At 37.7% G+C, this 22012-nt stretch overlaps 1 protein-coding gene across 10 annotated transcripts in view; it reads right to left on the reverse strand.

The window, feature by feature from the left end:
• The window catches only part of ARHGAP8 (Rho GTPase activating protein 8), a 77519-nt gene that overhangs the window by 28215 nt on the left and 27292 nt on the right, over positions 1-22012 (reverse strand). For 9 of the 10 annotated variants that reach the window (XR_010885682.1, XR_010885681.1, XM_013947671.2 and 6 more), the window contains 3 exons: positions 19208-19306; positions 17975-18085; positions 7616-7689 (listed from right to left, as the gene is read on the reverse strand). Coding sequence is in view for 8 of the 10 variants with exons in the window: in XM_013947671.2 (XP_013803125.1) it covers positions 7616-7689; positions 17975-18085; positions 19208-19306 (284 nt within the window). In the remaining 2 variants the exon portion in view is untranslated. The remainder of the gene's footprint in view (positions 1-7615; positions 7690-17974; positions 18086-19207; positions 19307-22012) is intronic. The other variant, XM_067305293.1, reaches the window with a different exon arrangement.

Raw genomic sequence — 22012 nt, forward strand, 5'->3', positions numbered from 1 at the left:
TGTCCCGATTTGAGTTTGGAAACGTGTCTCTGACTAGTCCTACCCAGTCTCAGTAAGTATCCATGCTGACTTGGAATCAGTTTTCATTCTCATTAATACAACTGATTTAGGGATCTTCTTGCAGATTAACTATTTCTAAAATTCCTTTTTAAAAATTAGAACTAATTTATTTCTACACTGAGGAGCGATGAGTTTATAGCATATTTAAAATGTCCATCTTCATTGTATCCTCTTAATTGTCCAAAGTGATAGCAATTGTGAAATTTTATGTATAAAATAAATTTGAGATTTTTTTTTAAAAGCTAGATTACAGTAGAAGATTGAGGAGGATATTACACAGCCTTCCCTTGCAATCTGTGCAATGAATACAGAACAAGCAAGTGTGGTGCCTGCAGTTTGTAAAGATGATTTTCTCTGTAAGAAGGCACACAGAAAAAGAAGGACAGACGGAAAGAAGGGAAGGTACAATTCCAGTCCTACTGAAAAACTGACCAGCAGAGCAAGGATTTAGAACAGAGCAGTCTCCACAGAACCAAAGTGTATTTGTGGCCTTGTAGTTTTGAACAGCTTAGCCTAGCCTTTCAATTTATGAATGAATAGTCTCAGTTTACACTTGGTACCTCTGAACATATTTTATTTACAATGACTGAGCACCAGAAACAAAAACTGTGCTTATTACAAGATTCATTTTTATTTGATGACACATGAACCAGTGTTGAGATTTATCTCGTCTCTGTGAACCCTAGGTAAAAACGTTCTCATGAAAACGGAAAGAGCCTACAACTCAGAAATATTTATATGACCAATGTCAAGCTTTCTCTTTGTTGCATTTTTAAAAGATATTTGATTGATTGCAAGAAGTGGAGGCTGGGAGGCAAACTCGCTAAGCTGAGTGTATTCAGAATGCATCACTATCCATCTCTATCCATTCTGACCATCACCACCAGGATGTATTCATCCACGTTAAAAAACGGAACCAAAACTTTCTCCCTCAGCAGGATTTGTTGTACTTCATGAAGGGGATGGGGAGGAAAGATTAATTGCTGTTTACCACTGCTTTTGCTATTGAACAGAAAAAGGACAGTGTTAGTTGTCACTATAACCATACTACAGGATGTTTATTACTTTATCATTAAACTACTGTAGCACGGTTATTACTGCTGCATTTAGAAGTCTTAGTCATCGCCCAGAACTCTCCTGTGGAATCACTAGACAACATAGAACAAAAAGTTTGCGCTGCAAAGCACTTGTACTCAACAAAAGAGATGAGGTAAAAGAGAAAGACTCACTAGTGGGGACTACTATGAGATAATTTTCCTATAGGGGACAGTTATCTTCTCTATTTTATAACTTTGTAGTGCGATTCCTTCACCATGAGTTTATTGGTCTGTTCCATCATTTCTGAGCTGCTGTTGATCTCAAATGGTCTCTTTAGTAATCAGTTCTCCTAAGTTCTCCATGTAATTTTTTATAACTGTTGCTTTATTTGCCCAGTTTCTTAAGAATACAAACATTCTAAAATTTCGGAAATTTTTGTAATAATCCCAAGAGATTAGCTTTGCCTTTAAAAGTTTAAAACATGGACGAGTATGGAATCAATACCTTTGAGGATACTCTTAATAAACATCAAATACATTAAAAAATAATAATCCTATCTATATATTTCAAATTGTTAATTTTTATTTATAAATACTAATATGTATTAATATTGGAGATAGGCTTCAGCAACATGCCTGCCCCTTTGTAACCTATTTGACATCTTGATGCAGGTCTCAATAGTGCAGTTTATACCCACCCTTATAGTGAATCAAATAAAAATTCCCTTAAAGGCTCTCTTTTGAGCTTCAGTTGTTGGGGTGTTCGCAAACAGAATATGGATTTGCTATACAACTTTATTTTTTGTGTAGATTGTCTTGATTTGTATATTCAAACTGTGGGTCAGAGTTTAAAAATCAAGAGAGCATTCTGAATTGAGTTAATGCTGATCTAAACATGCATCAACCCCCCCAGCCTTATGCCATCTAGCTTTTAATGTATCATGATGCCTTATATATAGTATGTAATCTGCTTTTCTAGAGAAAGACATGCAAGTAAAAGACATGAAAGGAAGCTTCTGCTGGGACATCTACTAAATTTAAAAGCAGAAGTGCATTGCTACCCGCTTTTTGAATTCTGAAGCCTTCGATGGATAAAATGCTGCCACCAGGGCTGAAGCAGGTAGCCCGTGTCTGTTCGGCTCTGTTGGTATGGAGAACACCAGCAGCTCTAGCCATGCAGATAGTTCAGTCTCTGAGCTTTATGGAAGCCATACACAGCACGCCCTATAGCATTACTTATATCCCTGTTTACCAAAACAATGTCAGAAGTGACAGCTTGCATTTACAAACTCACTTCAGAACAAAATAGGTTGCTGGGGACATATGGGGACATATTAACCAGAGAAAGAAAATTACTACCCTGTGGCATAAACTGGGCTTTTTTGAGAAAAAGGGCCTGTGAGCAAAGCATCGAGATCATTACCACCAAAGGAATGACACTAGGTTAGAAATACTTATGAATAGTTCTGACAAAAGAGTGAATATTTAATTAACCAGAGTAATTTCTCATGGCGTGGTAGAGATAAGGTAGTACACAAAAGTCTTATTTAGTGTGATGTCAAACCTTGTATTCATAAACTAGACAGATAAACAGGTTGTGGTTTTGAGGTTGAGCACAGAAAAAGAAATGTCCTCTGGTTTGTGGGTTACTATGAAGATTTATTCACAAATGTGCTACGTTAAACACATCCTTCCTCTTTTGCCTGTCTAAATCACCAGTTGGCTTCAGGATGACACTGATACTTCTACTTTGAAATTAAGAGTACTCCCCTGTTTTGGTCCAGAAGATGGTCTCTAAGATGTAGTCTTAATGAGCTGATGATTTTGTCAGACATTCAGAACTCACAGTAGGAAACCAATTCTTCCCTGTGAAGGTTAGCAGGCATTGAAATTGAGCAGTTTTAAATTCAGTATTAAAAGCATCTTTCATTCTAAAGTGGAGATAGAAGAAAGTAGTGAAATGCCTAATTTCTCTTCCTTTGTTGAAAAAATAACTTGAAAATTATTATAAAATATTAACAAACTTAGTTTATCATGCTTATTGTAATAGTTTCTGAGGCAGCAGCCAATAACAGTTCTCATTTCTACTATACAAATAGATGTTCAAGAATCTCTGTTTATGGTAGATTCTTTAGTCTCTGTTAAGATACTGGGTGACTTAATAACTGAATCCAGTTAGAGATGTCTTGTCCAGAAACAGCTATCTAAATATGCGGTTGGATAAATATATGAAGAAAAAACCTGCACTCACTAGCACAATGTTAATTTGGCTTTTTGGGATGAGAAAATATTTGTTGCCTTCAGAGTCCAATAAATAACTTGCCACAAGGAGGAGAGTTTTGGCACATTTGTACAGACGAAAATGCCTCCACGCTGAGACGAACACTTGTAGCACGTGCAAAGAGCGTTGTCTGAAACTGAGTCAGAAAATGTAAATATCAGGGAGAAAAAATATGACATGCAGCAACCTGCCAAAGGGGTTGGAGTCAATAAGATGAAAAAGGCTAGCTGAACATTACAGACTGAATGTTTCCTTAACATGGTAGTATATAACTGCAGGCTGGTGCCAAGTTTGAGTACCACCACAGCTCCTGCATCAAATTTGTTTAAGAAATACAAGCTTGAGTAGAACAGAATGGAGTTAGGGATGTCAGAGAGAGACTGATGTTTTAAGAAATCTTAACCCAGTTGATGAAACATGATTTTGCAGAAGTGCTTGTAATCTTAGTCAGAGTGTCAGAAACTGACTTCAGGTACACGGATGTGAAAAGGTGGCAATGGGAAGAAAGAGTGGAAATACTGCACTAGGGTAAAACAAAAAAACCCAACTCTGCTAATTCTATGAGGACAAAAAACTATGCCAAAATCAAAAGGAATGGGGGAATGACAGTGAATCTTTGTCACTTCCGGAAGACGAACTGAAGTTTTCACTGTGCTCACAATCGCGTCTGGAGTGCAAAGAACACTGACAGTCAGCTTCCTCGGGCTGTCAGCACTGGAACCGACACTCACTGAAGTTGATGGCAGAATTGAGATATTCCAGATTTAGATAAAGAGTTAAAATCACAGCAGACAGCAGGTACAACAGATACCTGCACACTTATAATCAAGTGCAAAAAAATGCATGTCTATCACCTCCTGGTTAACAGCCTTAGCATGGCAGGTACTTGGCTTTCAACTATCAGCTGGCTGAGAACATCAGAAAATCCTCTACCTGACAAGCCATCTTTCCTTAGAAATCTGGTTTGTGGAGATCTCCTTATGATAGGGAACATGTCAGCTCTGAACAAACTTGTGCTTGGTTGGAAAATAACAACATTGGCAGAGTCCATGCCCTTCATTCTTGGAAGCATGTAAGGACAGAGAGATGGGGAAAAAATAAGATTGCCTGGCTAGCAAGTGCATGGCTGGACTATGTATCAGCGGCCAGAATTACCATGCCACCGACTTGCATATATGCACAGACCAGGACAAGAGCTTTTGTTCATCGCATTTCCTCAGAGACTATCCTTTACACATTGTGCTGATACTGAGCTGAACTTATTAATTTTTAGCCAAAAAAGAAAAAAATTAAGTCTGGAGAAAAAACAAGGATGATGATTGCTTTCAGAATAACAAATATTTCATCTAACAGAAATTCTGCAATGACAAGGTTGAAAAAACCCTTTCTTGCATCACAACCATGAAAACTGAAACTTGTTTTTCCTATATCACACAGTTCGTTTTGTTGCTTCAGAAAACTGTGGGTATCTGAGCTGGACTCAACAATCGGTGAGAGGGAAGAGTATGGGACTGGTGCAACAGTGATGAGACAAAACATCAAGAAAGAACAAAAACAAGATTATGTGGGAGCTTTTGTGTCAAATCAGTACATGAAATTACTAGTGAAACATTGGTCACCAGCAAAATATAATTATGACCATACAACACTGATTTCTTTAAAATCTTTAAAGGGGTCCAGGAAAGCACCAGATGTACAACCTCCTTCCCCCAGGTTTAAATCAATCAATATTTTTAGTGACTATATTTTTGCTCAGTTTCTAAATAGAAACAGCTCTGAAAAGTAATGATATTAGTGCACATTCATCCTTGGTTTAGCTCTTTGATTCTAGTGGATTAGTGAGGAAGAGGTATTTGCCTATTAAGATGAGCTAAATATATGTAAGGATGATTGTTTCATAACAATTTAAGACATAAAGACATTAAGACATACACTACACAAGCTCTAATTATCCACTTACAATTATAATTACAGGGATTGTCTCAAGCTGCCAGTCACTTGCCTTTAACATTCTTAGTAGTGAACAATTTACATTCCCTGTATCCAGCCATAAAATATTTGATACACGCTATACCTGCAAAGTTTTCATCTTTAACACTAGTCTGGAAACAGCACATCCAAACAGCTTCATGAGCTTGAGTGGAAGTCCTGACTTTGGACCAACAGGCCTTCAATAAGGTCTATTAAGGACTCTTCCTCTACTGCAAACCAGTAGATATTTTAATAGCAGAATTGGTCCCACTCCAATACTCGGCCTCTGGTTGCTGCAGGAATTTGGAAGATAAATCAGCAATTTCATGAAGAAAGAAGCCAACTGTTCTGTACATAATCATCCTTATGGATGCTATGTTCCATTGCTTGCCAATTGTCAGCAGGTATCCGCTGACTGACTCTCATTCTCCTGTGCATATCATGAATTAGTTTCGCTCAAGGTATGAAACACAAGTAAGAATAAAATGGGCAGCTATTTAATGTTCTTATTTAATATGGGGTAAACTAAAATATGAAGGACCATAGCCTAGCAATGAGGGCAAGACACTAAGGGTCTGTTCTGGCATCAGTTAAATAAATATGATCTTTCACTGACTTAAATGAAGCCAGGATTTCTCTTGGGTATCAGCAGTAGAGTTGAAATGAAGTGTTTTTCTTCCCCTCTCAGTCAGGCTTCCCTCCACACACACACACGTGAGGTCTATTCTGTACGTGTTTAAAAGAAGTTTGAAATTTCTCACTTAGGGTTCAAATAAACTCAAACTAAGCCTGGTAGCAATAGTTAAAAAGAACAGAGAGGAATGATGCATAAATTTCAATACTGAAAGCAAAATTCACCTTGTTCAGAGCGACAGCTCAAGGATGGAAATTAAGAATCGGGATTTTTCTGGGACATTGGTTTTGGGTAAGCCTCTCTCTACAGAAGGATGAATTTTATTCAAAATAATATATATATAATATTCTTTATTTTTGTGCCATCAATACAAATAGCTTTTTAAATAAGGAAAATCTTGGATAAAATGACCATATTTAACAGCAAAATACAGATCTGAGACTGGTTTTTGTCTTAACAAAAATCATGCCCATCTTCAAAATCCGTTCAAACGCTACTCAAACTTTGTAAAAACTAATGGCACATTAAGGTCCAGGTGATGTTTCCTTTTCTGAAATAAGTGAACCAAACACATTTTGATTTTCTTCACTTGCCTTTACAGACACACCTATTAAAACTTCACACCCTTCTTTCAGAGATTGTCGGTATCATTCCCAGTTCTACCACCGTGTAACTTTGTGCCAGTCATGTAACTGTGCTATGCTGTTTCTGCTCTGTCACCTGTCAGATAAATGTTGCTTAGCTTATAGATTCATTGATACTGTGAGATTTAGTGAACATTTGTGAAGCTCTGAGATCTTGGAACACAAAAGGCTATGGAAATATTATTGTCATTGCCTTAAAAAATTAAGGATCAAAATGCGCAATTGCATTATACTGAGGAAATAACAGGAATCAGGCTGTGGTTCTCAGGACTACAACCCCCTCTCTGACTTTCCCCCTGCATGTACCTTCTTCCCTATGCAGGGAATATTGTGCACTTGCCCTAAAGATAGCACCTGATACTTCCTCCTTAGTGTTGGTCAGGTATGCGCTGGGGAGCCCAGTGGTACAGACAGCTGTCCAGAGGTGACTCAACTGGATGTCCCTATTTTAAGTGTGGAACTTTGTATCTTTATATACTCTAATTATAGCTATGAACTGCAGTCAAAGGCCCTTTGACTGAGTGTCACTAAAAATATTTTGTGAAGAGAGGACTTCATGCTTACACCTGCAAAATAAGTTATTTCAATGAGTTTTTATGGCCACCGGCTCTATAAAAACAGAACTTCTCATTGATTTTTTACTGGGAGTTCTAATTAAAATCAACGATATGATATGGGTTGAAGAAAACACATCTTTTCTTACTTGCCATTCCCTAATCTAATCCTCATGGTGAAAGTTCTTTCCCCCCCCTCCTCCAGTGGGCAATGACCTGATAATAAAATCTTCCCTATTCATCAAAGCTCTCAAGGTAGTGCCCATTTCCCACTCAAGTTTTCAGGATTTAAACACATGCTTCAAATTTAGGATATTTCTACAAACTTTGCTGAATCGGGCACAGATAGTTATATAGTTTCATACTATTGTCCTGGTTCTGAAAGACAAATCTCCACACTCTCAAGCCCTCCCACCCCAAAAAAAACAACTCACCTTTTCTTTTTAGGTAGGACACAGTTTGCTTCAGTACTGGTGGGATTAGTTCACCTTTATTTTTGTCCTTGATACTGTTAGAAGGGGGGGGGGGGGGAGAAAAGAAAAAACAGCATTTAAATGAGATTTACAGACAAAGAGCCAAACCTAAAATCAAAACAGAGCAGTTTCAACAAAAAACCCTGAGGGATATCTGAAAGTGTACATTTAATTCCACAAATTAAGGAGCCTGCACCTTGGTACCTGCACCAAACACAAGGGTTCTCCACCGTTACAAAAGGCCCCGAAGGAGCCATTGAAACAGGTGACTTGGAGTCCTATTCAAGCAGCCATTCCTAACTGCTTTCTTTTCCCTCGAAAAGCTGTATAACTACAATGGGGATGAGTAATAAGTAAGTGCTATTTCCTATACTGAAACAGAGTCACAGAGTCAAGGACAAAGCAAGATAATGGTGTTCTGGGCTCAATTTGCCCCCACTTGAGATTGTTTTTGCTCTAGTTTTGCTGGCCGCGACTGGCATGTCCCAGTAGGGCTGCTCTTAACAATGACGTAGTGCTGACAACGGTGATGGTTTTGATTGGATTCGGTTGTACATTGTTAGTGGAACGTGGTTTTAAGGCAGCTTAGAGGCAGGCAAGGAAGGAGTTTGCAGTGAATGTTTTATAGTAAGTCTTGATCAAGGGATGCTGCAAGTTTCGGAGCCTTTTATCATGCAGATTTTTCTTTGTCATTTGTCTCTTTTTAAGCCACTGTGTATGTATAATTAAAAGGATATTGTACTATTTATTTTGAAGGCAAAGCGATACAGTGAGATTGAGTTTATTAAAGCTTTGAATGATTCCCATGAAATGAGATTTCTTTTTCTTTCACGAGCGAGCAGTTGAGGCAAAAATCGAACACAGCATCTTCTTGATCTAGACAGCACAGAAAATTCTGCAATTATCTTTCTTATTTAAAAAAAAATGGCTTTGGCATTTTCAAAGTATAACAAAAAAAGACAGTTGGTATCTGCTGAGTATTCTGCTACATTCTTATAGTAATCAACAACAAAATAAAGGACCAATCCCAGATTTTAAGTATACTTGAAATAAATTTGAGTAAAATTTTATGTTTGATATTTAAAAGATGATCAGCTTTACTGACAAACTCTAAAGCACCAGCACAAAGGAGCACAGAGATCTGTGACTTTATTATAAGAGACTGCAATTGCTGCAGCTCATCCACAGAAAATGTGGAATGTTTATACAAGTACACACAACACCTAAACATACCCTCAACCTAGTACTATTAGTTGAGGTCATGCCTGCAGATGAGAATGATTCTTAGAGTCTTTTTCTTTTTAAAGTACTGTGATTTCTTTTGTTTCTGTCTAGGCTTGCTTATTACTTTATTAATATAAAACAACTAATAATTGAGATGTATTTGATACAGCTGTTTAAACACTGTCATGTGAAATGGCCAATCCAGTATTTGATTTTGTATTTACATCACACATAAAAACACACTTTAAAATAACCAGTACAGCAAGAAAATTCAGCATGGAAGCAAGGGGAAATTGCTAAATTAAATCCTTCTCTCCTCCCCCTCGCCTGCCATATGTTTTCCTTACACCTGTGAAGTGTGTTAGAAGAGGATATGTAGACTGCCTAGTTTTGGACCCCTGAGTTTAGGAGGTTGGTCACCCCAGGCTTCATATATGGGGGTGGTGGGTGAGTTCCTCTGAAGCGAAGTCTCAAAACAGGATCCTGACTTCAGTGCTGAATTATCCTGTGGATTTGCCTCTGTTACTCCATTAAATGACAGGGGAACATACTCCACACTATTCAGTTATTCAACCATCAAACATTTTGATCTCATTCATCACTTCAGGGACAAATCAAAGCTGAGCAATCAGAGTCATTTCTCCCCAGCTGGTTTCCTCTCCCATCCAGTCCTACTCTTCCTCCTTCCTATTTTCACCATCCAATCTCTTCCCTGGCACTAATGTTTGTGAATATGTTTTTCAGGTTCTCTTGTACAGTATTTTTTTTCCTCTAGTATGCATATTTTGTGTGTCACTTCAATGGTAGTAACATTAGTGTTATATAAAGCCATGCAACACGTTACATGATTGTTAGATACTGTATAGTAGATCCTGTTGTATCTAATATCTAACAAGAACTGAGTAGGAAAGAGGAATTTTTTTTTGATGTAGGCAGACATTGGAATTTTGTTACAGAATACAGTTCACTTTCACCTAGCACGTTCACAACATGATCAAATAAACTCTACATATATATGTAATGCACTGGCAGAATGAAAAAGATCAGGCACGGAACAAGTTTCATTCAGATAATCCTAAAGTATGAACTTCTATAGGTCAGTAATTCTCATCATTTGCTGCAGCTTGCAGGTATGATCTTAAGATCTAATGATGCAACTTCTTGTCCTTACACATTGGCAAGGCACCATTAATTTCAATACAAAACAGTATTGAACTTGCTAGAGTAATCATTCCTTGCAATATCAAAATAACATGTTAATGGACAGAAGAAAGATTTATGACCTGACTTGTAAGACAAGGTCCAATCTCAATCTTCATCATCATCACAGATGTCTACGAGAGCTAACCCAGAGACCATAAGCGCTACATGACAAAACTCACAACTAGAGATTGCCATGACTTGAAATGCTACCGGGACAAAGTTTATGACCTAGCCTTCAGAGTAGCATTCTTTCCTTTACCACAGCGACAACTAGGTACCTCAGTAAGATATCTTTTCCAGCAGCAAAATTCTCCCAAACTCATCAGGAGATGAATTCTGTCACTCCTAAAGCACCAAGTCTCTGCTGCTTCTTGCTGCTTCTTTCTGCTTCAAGGTTACTTTCAACAATCTTACAGTGGTTTCATGTATGCTGGTGGCAAAGTAGTGCTGAAAGTCAGCGCTAGTGTTACCACCATGCAGGAGTTGTGGGGTGCTCTCAGAACAGCTCCGAGACCTGGGCCATTCTCCCCTGCCCCCGACTTCCATTTAAATCTTTGAGAGGAAAAATTAACAAGCAACTCAACTGCAATACCATGAGCTCTCGTACTAGCCCCTGCAAAAGTTACCCACAGCAGCAGCAAAAGGAACGCAGCCGCATAAATGCAAAAAAAACCAGGAATCACATGCAGTGTTCTGAAAGTTTCTTCTGTACATGAATTATTTGCTCTTGCAGCAGATCAGTGCATATAATAACCCTGCTGCAAAAAACGGAACAGAATAGGCAATGATTGTGCAGCCTTGCTAGTAAATTGGCCTTGCTAATAAACCATATCAGGAAGGAAGTTCTAGGGGTTCTCCGCACAGCATGCAAAGTTGAAATCCCTGGGGAAAGGATATCCTCCAGAAAGGGACTATATAAGAAAAGGGGGAGGGAGATGAGGTCAATACTTCTGTTTGGGATACCAGTGAGGAAAAGCTTGCAGCAAATCAAGGCAAGGAAAAAAATATTTATTATACTTTTCTAACAGATGAGTTATGACACACTCCTTGTGTGTCAAATGATTTTGTTTCATATATTCAAATCAGTACCCTAAATGTTTAGGGCAACTTTTATCAAAATCAGTGGAAAGACTAATTCACTTAAATTGGAACATCATCAACACTTTAATTTGCTTGGAAGCTGTTACATCTTTATTATTGACAATTTAAGCCCATTCCCAATCTCTCCCAAGTTGCACTGATCGTTTTTACTTTCTTACAGCTGCTCACTCCAGAGGCACTAAATAGCAAGCCAGCAGCTTTTTATAAATGTTTTCTAATTATTATTGTTACCCACAAATGTGTTCCCCCATTTCAGCGTATAAATAGCAAACTGATTATTTACAACACTTTCTCCTGCTGAGAACTAGTTAATCTGTCAGAGAGGTGAGACAAATAACTAGGCTATAAGTTAGAATAATAAAATCTACACATCATTTTTCTGTTTCTAGGAAGAAAGAAGATACAGTTTCTGCAGATCTACTATTTTCTACAGGATTCTTGTTTCCCTTGAAGGACAGGTTCCATTCCTAGTACATGAAAGAGGTCTTCAAGATAAATGGCATTTTAAAATGAATATTCACTGTAAGTCACATGCGGAGGTTTGTTCCATTTTTCTAGCACTGGGGAAAATTGGGATGCATATTTTCACAGTATTTCACAATGTGGAACATAGTGTTCAGTTTACTGGACCTAAGGCGACAGAAAATAATAGGGACATCACCTCACTCCATGTAAATCAGACCAGCTCAGAGATCAATGAAATTACACCTCTACTCTCTATTTGCGGATCCTGTCAAGTAAACTGCATTTTTCTTTCCTTGTTCAGGATGGTGTGATGAGCAGCTGTGCTTTATGATGGACAAAGCAAACTGACACTGGAGCTCAGGCACTACTCCAGGCAATTTGAAATGAGAGATCTCTTACACTTGCTGCTTAAGAGACAACAGCAAGGCAGAGCATTTCAATGCACAGTACAGCTTTCTATAACTGATTCCTGTACATGAACAGTATCATGCAAAAATATGTCAGATTCAAAAGGGATCCATTCCAACAAACACGGTAGCCAAGAAGAGTGCTCCTCACTATAGAACATACGATTAGTTACTGCAATGTTATATATCCAATGACTCATTTCTAGACTGTGGACAGTCATCACTAAAGACCTTTACACATTGTTCTGAAGTGTCAGTAAGTATTCTTGGCTGATAATCTCTCTCTTTCTCTCTCTCTCTCTCTTTTTTTCCCTCTCCTTTTCATTTTTCCCCGCTGAGACACGCTGAGATTTGGTTTAGAATGTATTCTTTTCCCCTGGTCACACATGCACAGCATGCACAAGCAGAAAGATTATGACCAAAAAGAAAGCACGCTGAAACATTTCTGATAACAATTCAACAAGCAAAAGCTGTACGGTTGTTGCAATTTCTGTGTATTTTTCTCTGTCCCCTCTCCCCATCTACGGCAATAGCTAGAAAAACAAAACATTTCCTGTCTTCCCCCCAAAGATATTTAATTTTAGATTTTAAAACCAATTGGAGAAAGCAGAACAATGTCAATAGCTAGTCAAGGTCAACTCTGTGTTCTGCGCTGGAGCTCAGCTGTACTGTTCCTTGATTACAAAGGCAATAGAGTAGAGCAACAGGGGTTCATAGGAGCTTGAAAAACATACAACGGAAAACAGTGATGCAGCTTAGCCCATACAGTCAATTATTAAAGTGTTGCAAATTTAGCCAACTTCATTCATGTATTTTAACTGTATTCATCTAATTAATATAAGCAGAGTACACCCTAATCTTTTTCTTGCCTTTTTAAATATAAAATATTTACTAATGTCTTTTAGAATGAAAATCCTATTTCTGCACCCTGACACACAGCACACCATAGCAAGGATATATTCCGAATAGCTCATTTCTGCTGCTTCTACATTTTATGCGTGAAGATGGCATTACTGAACAAAGAAAAATAATCTTGCTACATAAATGCAATATATGAACTCTCTTTGAAACATCTGGATTTATAGAAATGATAGCTACTGGTGAGTAACAGAAAATCATTTTCATGTACCCTGTAGTCCTCTTAGTCTCCAGTCACTAGAAGCTAGGCCATTATATCAGAGGACATATCACTATACACTCACCCTGTTATAATACTGTTCCCTAGGCATCTGCTATTGCCCACTGTTGAGGAAAGGACTCGAGGCTCAACAAACCTTTAAACTAGCTCATCGTGATTGTTATTCTGCCCACTGTGGCTGCGCATAAGGAACTTGAATCAGCAGAATAGATAAGGACATGATAAACTTCAAACACGCAAACTATCCCATCCACTTTGAGCTACACATTAAGTATTTGTCAAATCGGAGCATGGATTCCTATTAAATCATGACTGAAAAATAAGTGCGGACAAGACTTCCCAGGAGGACTGTTCTGTCTGTTAAATCCATGAAGCTAAGTACTAGTTTCAGTTGGGTTATTTTATGTTTCCAAGAAAATCACATTGTTTTTAACATGATTTCAAACCTTTAAAGATGTTTTAGGCCACTGAAACAGGTGAAATTTGGCTCTCAGGCAATCTAAGCCAGGGATCAGAAATTCCATGGAAAGACTGTTGTTCAGCAGCTGTAGGCGTCTGCTCTGTACATGGAGGCATAAAGAATTAAATAGGGAGAGGGACAATCTTTTTTAGTCCCTCACACTCTATTCTAAAGAAATCCTATAAGTCACCTCTGGGTGATTTAACTGCCTTTATTAAGTTCATTTATTATTGTTTGTATTATAGTAGCTTCAGTGAAAAATTCAGGACCATTCAATACTAGATTTGAGTTCTAGCTGCAAAGACCAAATAACTGAGTCCTCATTTTATGGAAGCTCACAATGATGAAGGTTTCCACCTCACGTCTGCGCCTACTGTAAAGTACAGGTTTAAAACTCAGAGAAGTAAATTTAACTAAAGCTGGACAGACACTTAAGATCTTAGCTGAATCACAATGTGAACACCTTTCTCAGGATCACATACATGTCTGTGACACAGCCCAGAACAGAACTCGGATCTCCTGAATCCCAGTCTCATACCCTTACTGTCTTGCTCTTCTATGGAAAATTCAAACATACTGTGTAGGAATATTTCCAAGTTTGAGATGGTCAGTGGGGTTAATTATACTGAATGTTTTCCTTATAAATAGTTATTCTAATAAAGCCTGCTCCTGCACAAGATTCTGGCTTTCTTCACAGTTCCCTGTTAATAGGCATTTGCAAGATCTGGACTATAGGCAGATCCTAGCTCCTGGGACTAATGTATCTTCCTTTCTATATGTATGGCATGCATTTGAGGTATGCTACACAGATAGCGTAGTGCATGCAAACTGTAAAAAGACAGATATGACCGTTCAAACTCCCCTCTGAACTTCAGTCAGAGCTCCTGTCTACAGATCCATTCATTTTCCCGCACCATACAACAGCAACATCTCGATTCACAGGAAAGCTCTTTTAAATAAAGTCTAATTTCTAAGGTTCCCTCTGCATTTACATACATAAAATAACAGACAGCCACAAAAACTGGTATACATAATTTTTAAAAACTCTCTGAAAATGTCTAAAATAGATGTTTTAAATTATAGGACACAAATGAAATGCTTGAGAGTATGCTGCTGTGTAAAGTTTTTATATTCACATGGTTGGAATGACCAAATAACTTCTTTCTGCCTATACTCCTCACGAAGAACATGGTGACTGCTAACTATGGCCAAAACTGCACAAATATCATCTCATATTCCTTCAATTGTACCTACATATTTAGACATTGATTTTCTTCCTCTCTGCACAATCACCTCAAGGAGTAAATATAAAGATCATTTTGCTCTTTAAAGAGATAAAAGTCATTTTGGTTCTTGGTGCTTCCTCCTCCTCTCCCTCCTTAAAAGGTTAAGATGATATTGAAAGGTTAAAGAGATCAAATGCGACCATTTTAAATTCAGATATAGGACCCTGAGCTGCTGAGGGTAACATAAGAATGAAAAGTTTTGAACTAACCTGAGAATAATCTCTTCACCTCACTCATAAATTAAACCCATTTCAGTACAGATGACATTTTGAAGAACTATACCCCCTGCTCTCACAGACTTTCCATGATTTTTAAATGCCCAATTGCCTTATGTTGTTTTGAAAATCCCACTCTACAAGGTTAAAAATGTCTATGTGATTTAACAGATTCCTCTAAGAGGAAGCACTGGTCTCAGACAGTCATTTATCCATGTCTAGATGAAAACCTCCTTCAAGCTTTGTTTCTCTGCCCTAACAAAACAGGTTTTTCCTCCTGTCCATTGAGACAAAAGTGAGGGATCTTGAAACAACATTTGTCACTTTCTGCTGTTCTAGTTTTTAAGTACATCTCTGGAAACCAAATGCATTAACAAATATAAACTGAGGGAAAAGTTAAATGAGAAAGTGTTTCCAGAGAAAGCACTGCCTTTGCTTTTAGGGTATGAGTATGGATCTTTTAAGTAAATGGATGGGTTGACCACATTCTGCAGCCAGAAGTCACTGGGGTACCATTATTACACATACGATCAAAATTAGCCCATCTATGAGGGCTTTGGTTAAATCCCATTCACCATCCTTTTACAGACTGGATAAAAATCGCCATCCCAGAAGTATTAAAACTGAAGAAGCCTCAGGCCTACAGGTCCTTTTGTTTTGTTTCTTTTCTTTAAACTAAAGAAAAACCTCCACAGAGAAACAGTCTTTTAATGACAGCAGCTTTCTCTCAGTAGCATCTCTGATAATACTAGTTTTACTGGACTGTAACAAAATACACAGCACATAGTACATATATTCCCACAAACCTACACAAAATAAAATCAGGGTCTCCCTGTACCACACTTCACAAAATGGACAGAATCTCACCTAGGTGAAGACTTCAAACCTGCTTCCTTGCTAGAGAGGTGTGAGGTTATTGATATTTTGCCATTACAGGCTATAGAGATCATAAAAGAGAAGGAATTAGCAAAAGCAGTTCATTCATCAAGATAAAAGTCAATACTTTTTTGGTTCAAATTTTAGAAGCTCTCAATACATGTCATTCTCCTCCATTACCTTTACCTTTCCTCAATGTAAATTAATACAATCTAAATTAATACATTTTTTTCTCATTTTAAAGTTTTCAGGTAATTATTTATTATTTTTATACGGCAACTGAGCACAAGCTCTCCCGCAAGACGGATTTTGAATAACACTGGGCAAACAATGAATGCATATCCTTGTGTGGTTAAATTTTAGACACGTGAGTGCTCTGAACTGAACTTACATATGCATGGCATCAGTTCAAAATCTCCTTAGTGAGTGCTGGAACTCACCAGATTAAAAATAATAATAATGTCTTGCTCAGTATTTTTTCCCTGACAGATCTCAAAGCTCTTTATAAATTAGCCAGGCTTTTATACATGGGGAAACTAAGGTACACAAAAAGGATATGGTTTGCTCATGGTAACACAGCTGGAAAGCAGCAGGGCTTGGAAAGGTAGGCAACACCCTCAGCATGTGCAGCCCAGCGAAAAACACTGTTCAGAAACAGTCAGAGAAATAAAAGAGCATTAAGAGTGGCGCACAACACACTGCCTCATCGCCTAAATCTGTGAGAGGTTGGAGCTGCTTGGGCAGGGAGGCTTGGCTTGAGGCGAGTGACAGAGTGTGCCTTGACGCCTGCAAATAGTTTCATCTTTATTACTGAAGCTGTGGCATAAAACACTGTCCTTCTTAATGACCCAGTAGAGATCACCCAAAAGGTATTTTCTGAATTAGGAAAGTGAGTTAGCCATGTTTCAAGTGTTAGGTTGAACTCTAAAGAGGTATCATAAAAGTTAATGTCATAGCAGCTCTTACATAATAGATATTGATTGTTCTAATTTCAGGCCTTCCAGAGAGGACTGATGTTTAACATTTAACCAGGGGAAAAATTTATTTTATATCTCATTTACAGCTGAATCATTAGAACCAGAAAAGTGGAGTGGGGGTAGGAGGGGATCCAGCAAACATTTGTGTATCAGGTAGAATTCATTTCTAACACGGACAAAATTGTCTTTGTTGAATGTGAACAGTATTCTTCAACTGCTTTTGAGCAGGATGCCATAGTAAGGTAGAGTTCACCATAGCTCTTGACAAAAATTACTATGGATGGGAAGCTAGAAGTTTTTTGTTGTTGTAGGGCTTTGGGGGGTTTTATTTATTTTTTAAATCAAAATTGAATCTTACAAATACTATTGCGACTCCACTCCTTGTGTAAATTAAACCGTTTTTTATACCACATACAGTGCTGTAATCTATGTAAACAGCTGTCAGGGCATTTCTGGAATAGAGTATTTTATTCATTTCATAAAACTCTGATCAGAACAACGCAGGAGCAGCAAAGCAACAATCTATACGGGCTCAAAAATTCATTTTGGCTTTATGCATCCATCTTGGAGCCTGAAGCTTTGTCATGGCTTTGCTACCCACTATCTAAACCACCACCAAAACACCTGCATACATGCCAGCATCCATTGGCAACAGATTATCTCGGGGCTCTGTCACATATGGGCAAAAATTCTGTCCACTGGGGGAACTGTGCAGCCCTGCTAGCATTAAGTACCATAAAGATACACTGTAAACATGATGACCGGGCAGGTCACGGGGACTGAGACCTGTCCTGAATTCATAAAAGCTACTAGCTAGCCTCACAGTTTTATATCTTTCAAAGAAAATGACAGAAACTAAACACACACTATGAAAACTTGCGCAGACTTTATGTCCAGTGAAACCACACATTACAAAAGGCTGCAGGATAAAATGGAGAGGTACCACTTTACAAATCTCAATAGCTTACTATTGCAGGCTGACCCCAAATTGCTGGGTCGGTAGAGGTGGTCTTGGTGGAGGAATCTTCACTACAGGTGGCAGTTTTCCCTTCTGTTTCCCCCGAAGATTTTCATCATGTCTGCAAAAATCAAGAAATCATCGATTTTCTGTGCATCACAGCTGATAAAACTACATATATGAACAGCCACCAGTATTGATCATGATGCTCCTGACAACAGAGAATATTCTGCAGGTCCTAGAGAACTTACAGTTAATTTAATTTGAGCATTAGTGAAGTTTTTAAGTAGCATTTGTGGGAGAATACTTAAGGAAGACATAACAAAAGAGCTCTTTTGCTTCAGCCAATGGAGTACAGTGATAAATTTGCCCCCAAAACAGGAATGCACTATAATTTAAAAGCAAAATTCAAGCCTATTTGCTACTCAAAACACAACTCCCCTTTCTTTGGCAACCATGCAATCCATTTTATAACCTTAGAGCTGTAAAGTATTTTTCTGTTATTCCATATTTACACAAAAGGTGTGTAAAAACCCACCAGGCTTCAATAACAGTCATAATCAAAGCTTCCAGCTACTTTCATTCAGTAGTGACATAAAATCACTTCCTGTCAGTACATCAAAGCCTTTCCATGTAAAGCACTGTGCCAGAGACTGTTATTGATACTTATAGTGGCATTTGACAATTCCGGCCCTGTGCATTTCTTTTTCTCTCCTGTCTCTCCTCCAACACCCTTCCCTAACACACATGTACACAACATAAAAGTCATGGATCTGCTAAAGACATATCCATAAAGTTTCAATTCAGTCAACACCATGCTGATTGCAGATGCTCTTAGCAAAAGAAAGTCACTTGATCTGTTATAATATGCAAGTAAATAGGTCAGGAGTGTATTCTTGCCTGCAAACATTACTTGGTACTCAAAAGCAGTACTGACACATGGACTGGTTTTCTTAATGCTCACACAGAGGCTGAAATTATACTAAGAAAACACTCCACAACTGAGACTTAGATGTTCCAGATCTGTAGAGAACTATATAGCATTCTCCTTTGCAAACGTATGACATTCTTCAGTGTCTGATGACAATGCAGCTTTCAGAGTTAAATTTAACCAAACACAAATAGGTAAATTAGACTTTTAGAATCTAATCCTATTTCTTTAATGACTGTCTGGAATAAAAAGAACAGGCCACAACTCCATCTAAGAAAAGGTGAGATGAGGTATGTTAAACCTGCCACGTACCGGATGACTTCTTGAGGGATATTAAGCTGGTCGTATTTGAGATGCTCTTTCAGGTCACTTAAATAGTTCAAGTAGGTGACTTTTTTCCCAAACTTATGGCTAAAAAAAAATGGAAAAGAAGGATAAAAATCAGCATGGGAGGAACATCTATGAAGGGTTTAGTTTCTGTTACAAAAATGTAAGTGCTGATGCAACTCAGAATTAGACTGTAATTGAAGCAGCAGGAGACATAAGATGTATTTCATTTCATATGATCAAACATATACAGTGCATGCCTGAGAGTCTGATTTGAATAAAAATAACTGACTTCCATCTGAATGTTTTGTGATTTGCATAGATATGAAAAACATTGCTTTAAAAACCACTGAAAAACAGCTTTCACACAGCATTTGAAAACTTACTAAAAGGAATGTTGCGTAGAAGACTCATGTTAACTTTGGAGGAAATGTTATATGGCCAACAGGACAATAAGTTTGTGGTTTTTTAGATATTCCTCCCTACCAAAAGACAAAATAATGGACCTGTGGATAAATAGTATAAACTAGTAAGTGACAGGCAAAATTTTCACAGAGTGTATAGTGTGCACCCCTCCAAGTGTCAGGCAATCAGCTTTATCCTTTTTGGAAAAGGTGATTTTTAGATTATGGCTTCTAAAAAATACCCTGAAGAATAAGATTCTTTGGATGAGTTGCACAATACAGACTTCTGAATTTGAAGAATCAGGTATCACTAGTTAGATCCTGAGTTTCAGCCAGAAACTCATTACATACAGGCCAACATGTTTAAGCATGGTTCAGAGACACATTTATACACACAGTCTCAATTTTGTATTTTTCTGCAACACAAAATGTAATGAAGAGTCAAGAAAAGTAGCAGGTGTGTATGATAAAACCCGTACTTTGCTGCAAGTTACTTTGATAGTGAAATTGGAGAAAAATTCTCTTCCATTAATGAATTTATCACTGAATTGTCAAACATACATACACAGGCTCCCTCTAGTGGGAGATGGTACAAAGGTAAGTTACTTGAGCACTTTACAAGCTTTTAATTCAAAAGAGGTGCTAAATTTTGCTAACAGGTAAGCAATCTTGCAACATTGATAGATTTCAGTCTGTGTGTGTACAAATTCAGAGATTTTCAGCTTGTGTTTTTTCCAAAATGGCCTGCAATTTCAACATCTTAGGTAAGCAATGGGCTAAATGAATTCTCTAACTAGTCATCTATTAGTAATGCACAACATGTTATAAAAGAGATAATTTGTAACTAAGTCACGAGCAATTAGAAATTTTTGCTGCTCTTTACAAATGTTACCTCACCACCACTAGCAAAAAGTGTATTATGTTGATAATAGATGGGCAGCTTTCACTAGCTCACACATGCGCTCTTCTGATATTTGTTTGCACTTTGCAAACAATGCATTTGACTTAATGCATTAACTTCTCGCTCTTTTGGGACTGCAAGGGAGATTAACCAACTTCTTCTGCAGCTTGAAAAATTTCACATATTCACATTTTCTTAAATGTTCTTTTTCAAGAACATTTGTTCAAATTTTCTTAAATATTTTCAAATACAACTATGCTAAAATACTTATTACTTTTCATTTTCACTCCGAAAATTCTGTTGTTCACCCAGGTTGCAATAAATGCTTTGTTCATGTAAAAGTACTCAAGCCAAGTTCCTAACAAATAGAAAAACAAATATATGCTTTCGACAATGGCATTTAATTTACAATTGTGATTTTTATGGGAAACACAATTCACAAATGAGTCTGGGCTGTAATTCAGCAAAGTTAGGAAACAAAGTCCAGAGGATTTTCCACCTTTTTTTGTGAACGTTGGTTTGATATCAACATTTAAATAAAAGCATGACTTGCTAAGGGAAGATTATTCCAACCTAGATGGAGAAGGTACAGTGAACAAACTCTAAATTGTACAATTCTAGTAAATTAATGATGTCAGTAAGTTTTAGTCTTAAATGAGAATACAGTTTAGGCAAATCATGTTTTCACACTTCAGTTGTAAAATTATATCCTTATTTTTCCCCTTGCTTTACAAACAAGACAGTCTACCCGAACCATGAATGCAGAAGTGTTTGATAATTAAACCATTTTCAGCAGTAAAGAGGGTTTTTTCCTAGCTTCAGCCAATTTTGGCCTTCTGGCTTATGGATCAATTCAGACTTTACTGATGTTTTTAATTATTTTGTCAGTCCCATTATATGAATAAATTTGTTGTTGTACATCACATATTCTAACAATAGGGAGTAGAGTAGTACTAAATTAGAATCAAAACAAGCATGTGGGTACACAGTAGTAAAAGTTAAATGCAAACAAGATTGCTGGGCATTCAAAAGGTCAAGATGATGATGCTTCTAAGATGACAAGCCCTGGTTCCAATTTTCTATGCCAGATATGAATGCTTAAATGTATCAGTATTACCCATTTTCACATCCAAAGTAAACAAGGATTTAAAAGTCAGTGCATCATACTGTTCCAAAGGAGAAAGGGGGGAGGGGGTGGAAGCATTCATCTTATTTATGTAGATATCCTATAAGATCCAAGGGAAGTGAGTACTTGGAAGAGGTACCTGTAATTTGTTTTCGGTAAGAATTAACAGCTAATTACTATTCTGAGTCAAACAGCATGGATGCTACCCAGCTGTGGCTCTGCTAGCTGCATAAACACCCAAGGTGCATTACTCCTGCCAGAAGTTGGAAGTGCAAGGAGGGGTACAGATGTATGCAGGGAAAGGCAAATCCTAGAGCCAGTCCTGGTTCCACGCTGTGGTTTGAACACTGACAACACTC

The sequence above is a fragment of the Apteryx mantelli genome, chromosome 1, assembly GCF_036417845.1.
Source record: "Apteryx mantelli isolate bAptMan1 chromosome 1, bAptMan1.hap1, whole genome shotgun sequence".
Taxonomy (NCBI): Eukaryota; Metazoa; Chordata; class Aves; order Apterygiformes; family Apterygidae; genus Apteryx; species Apteryx mantelli.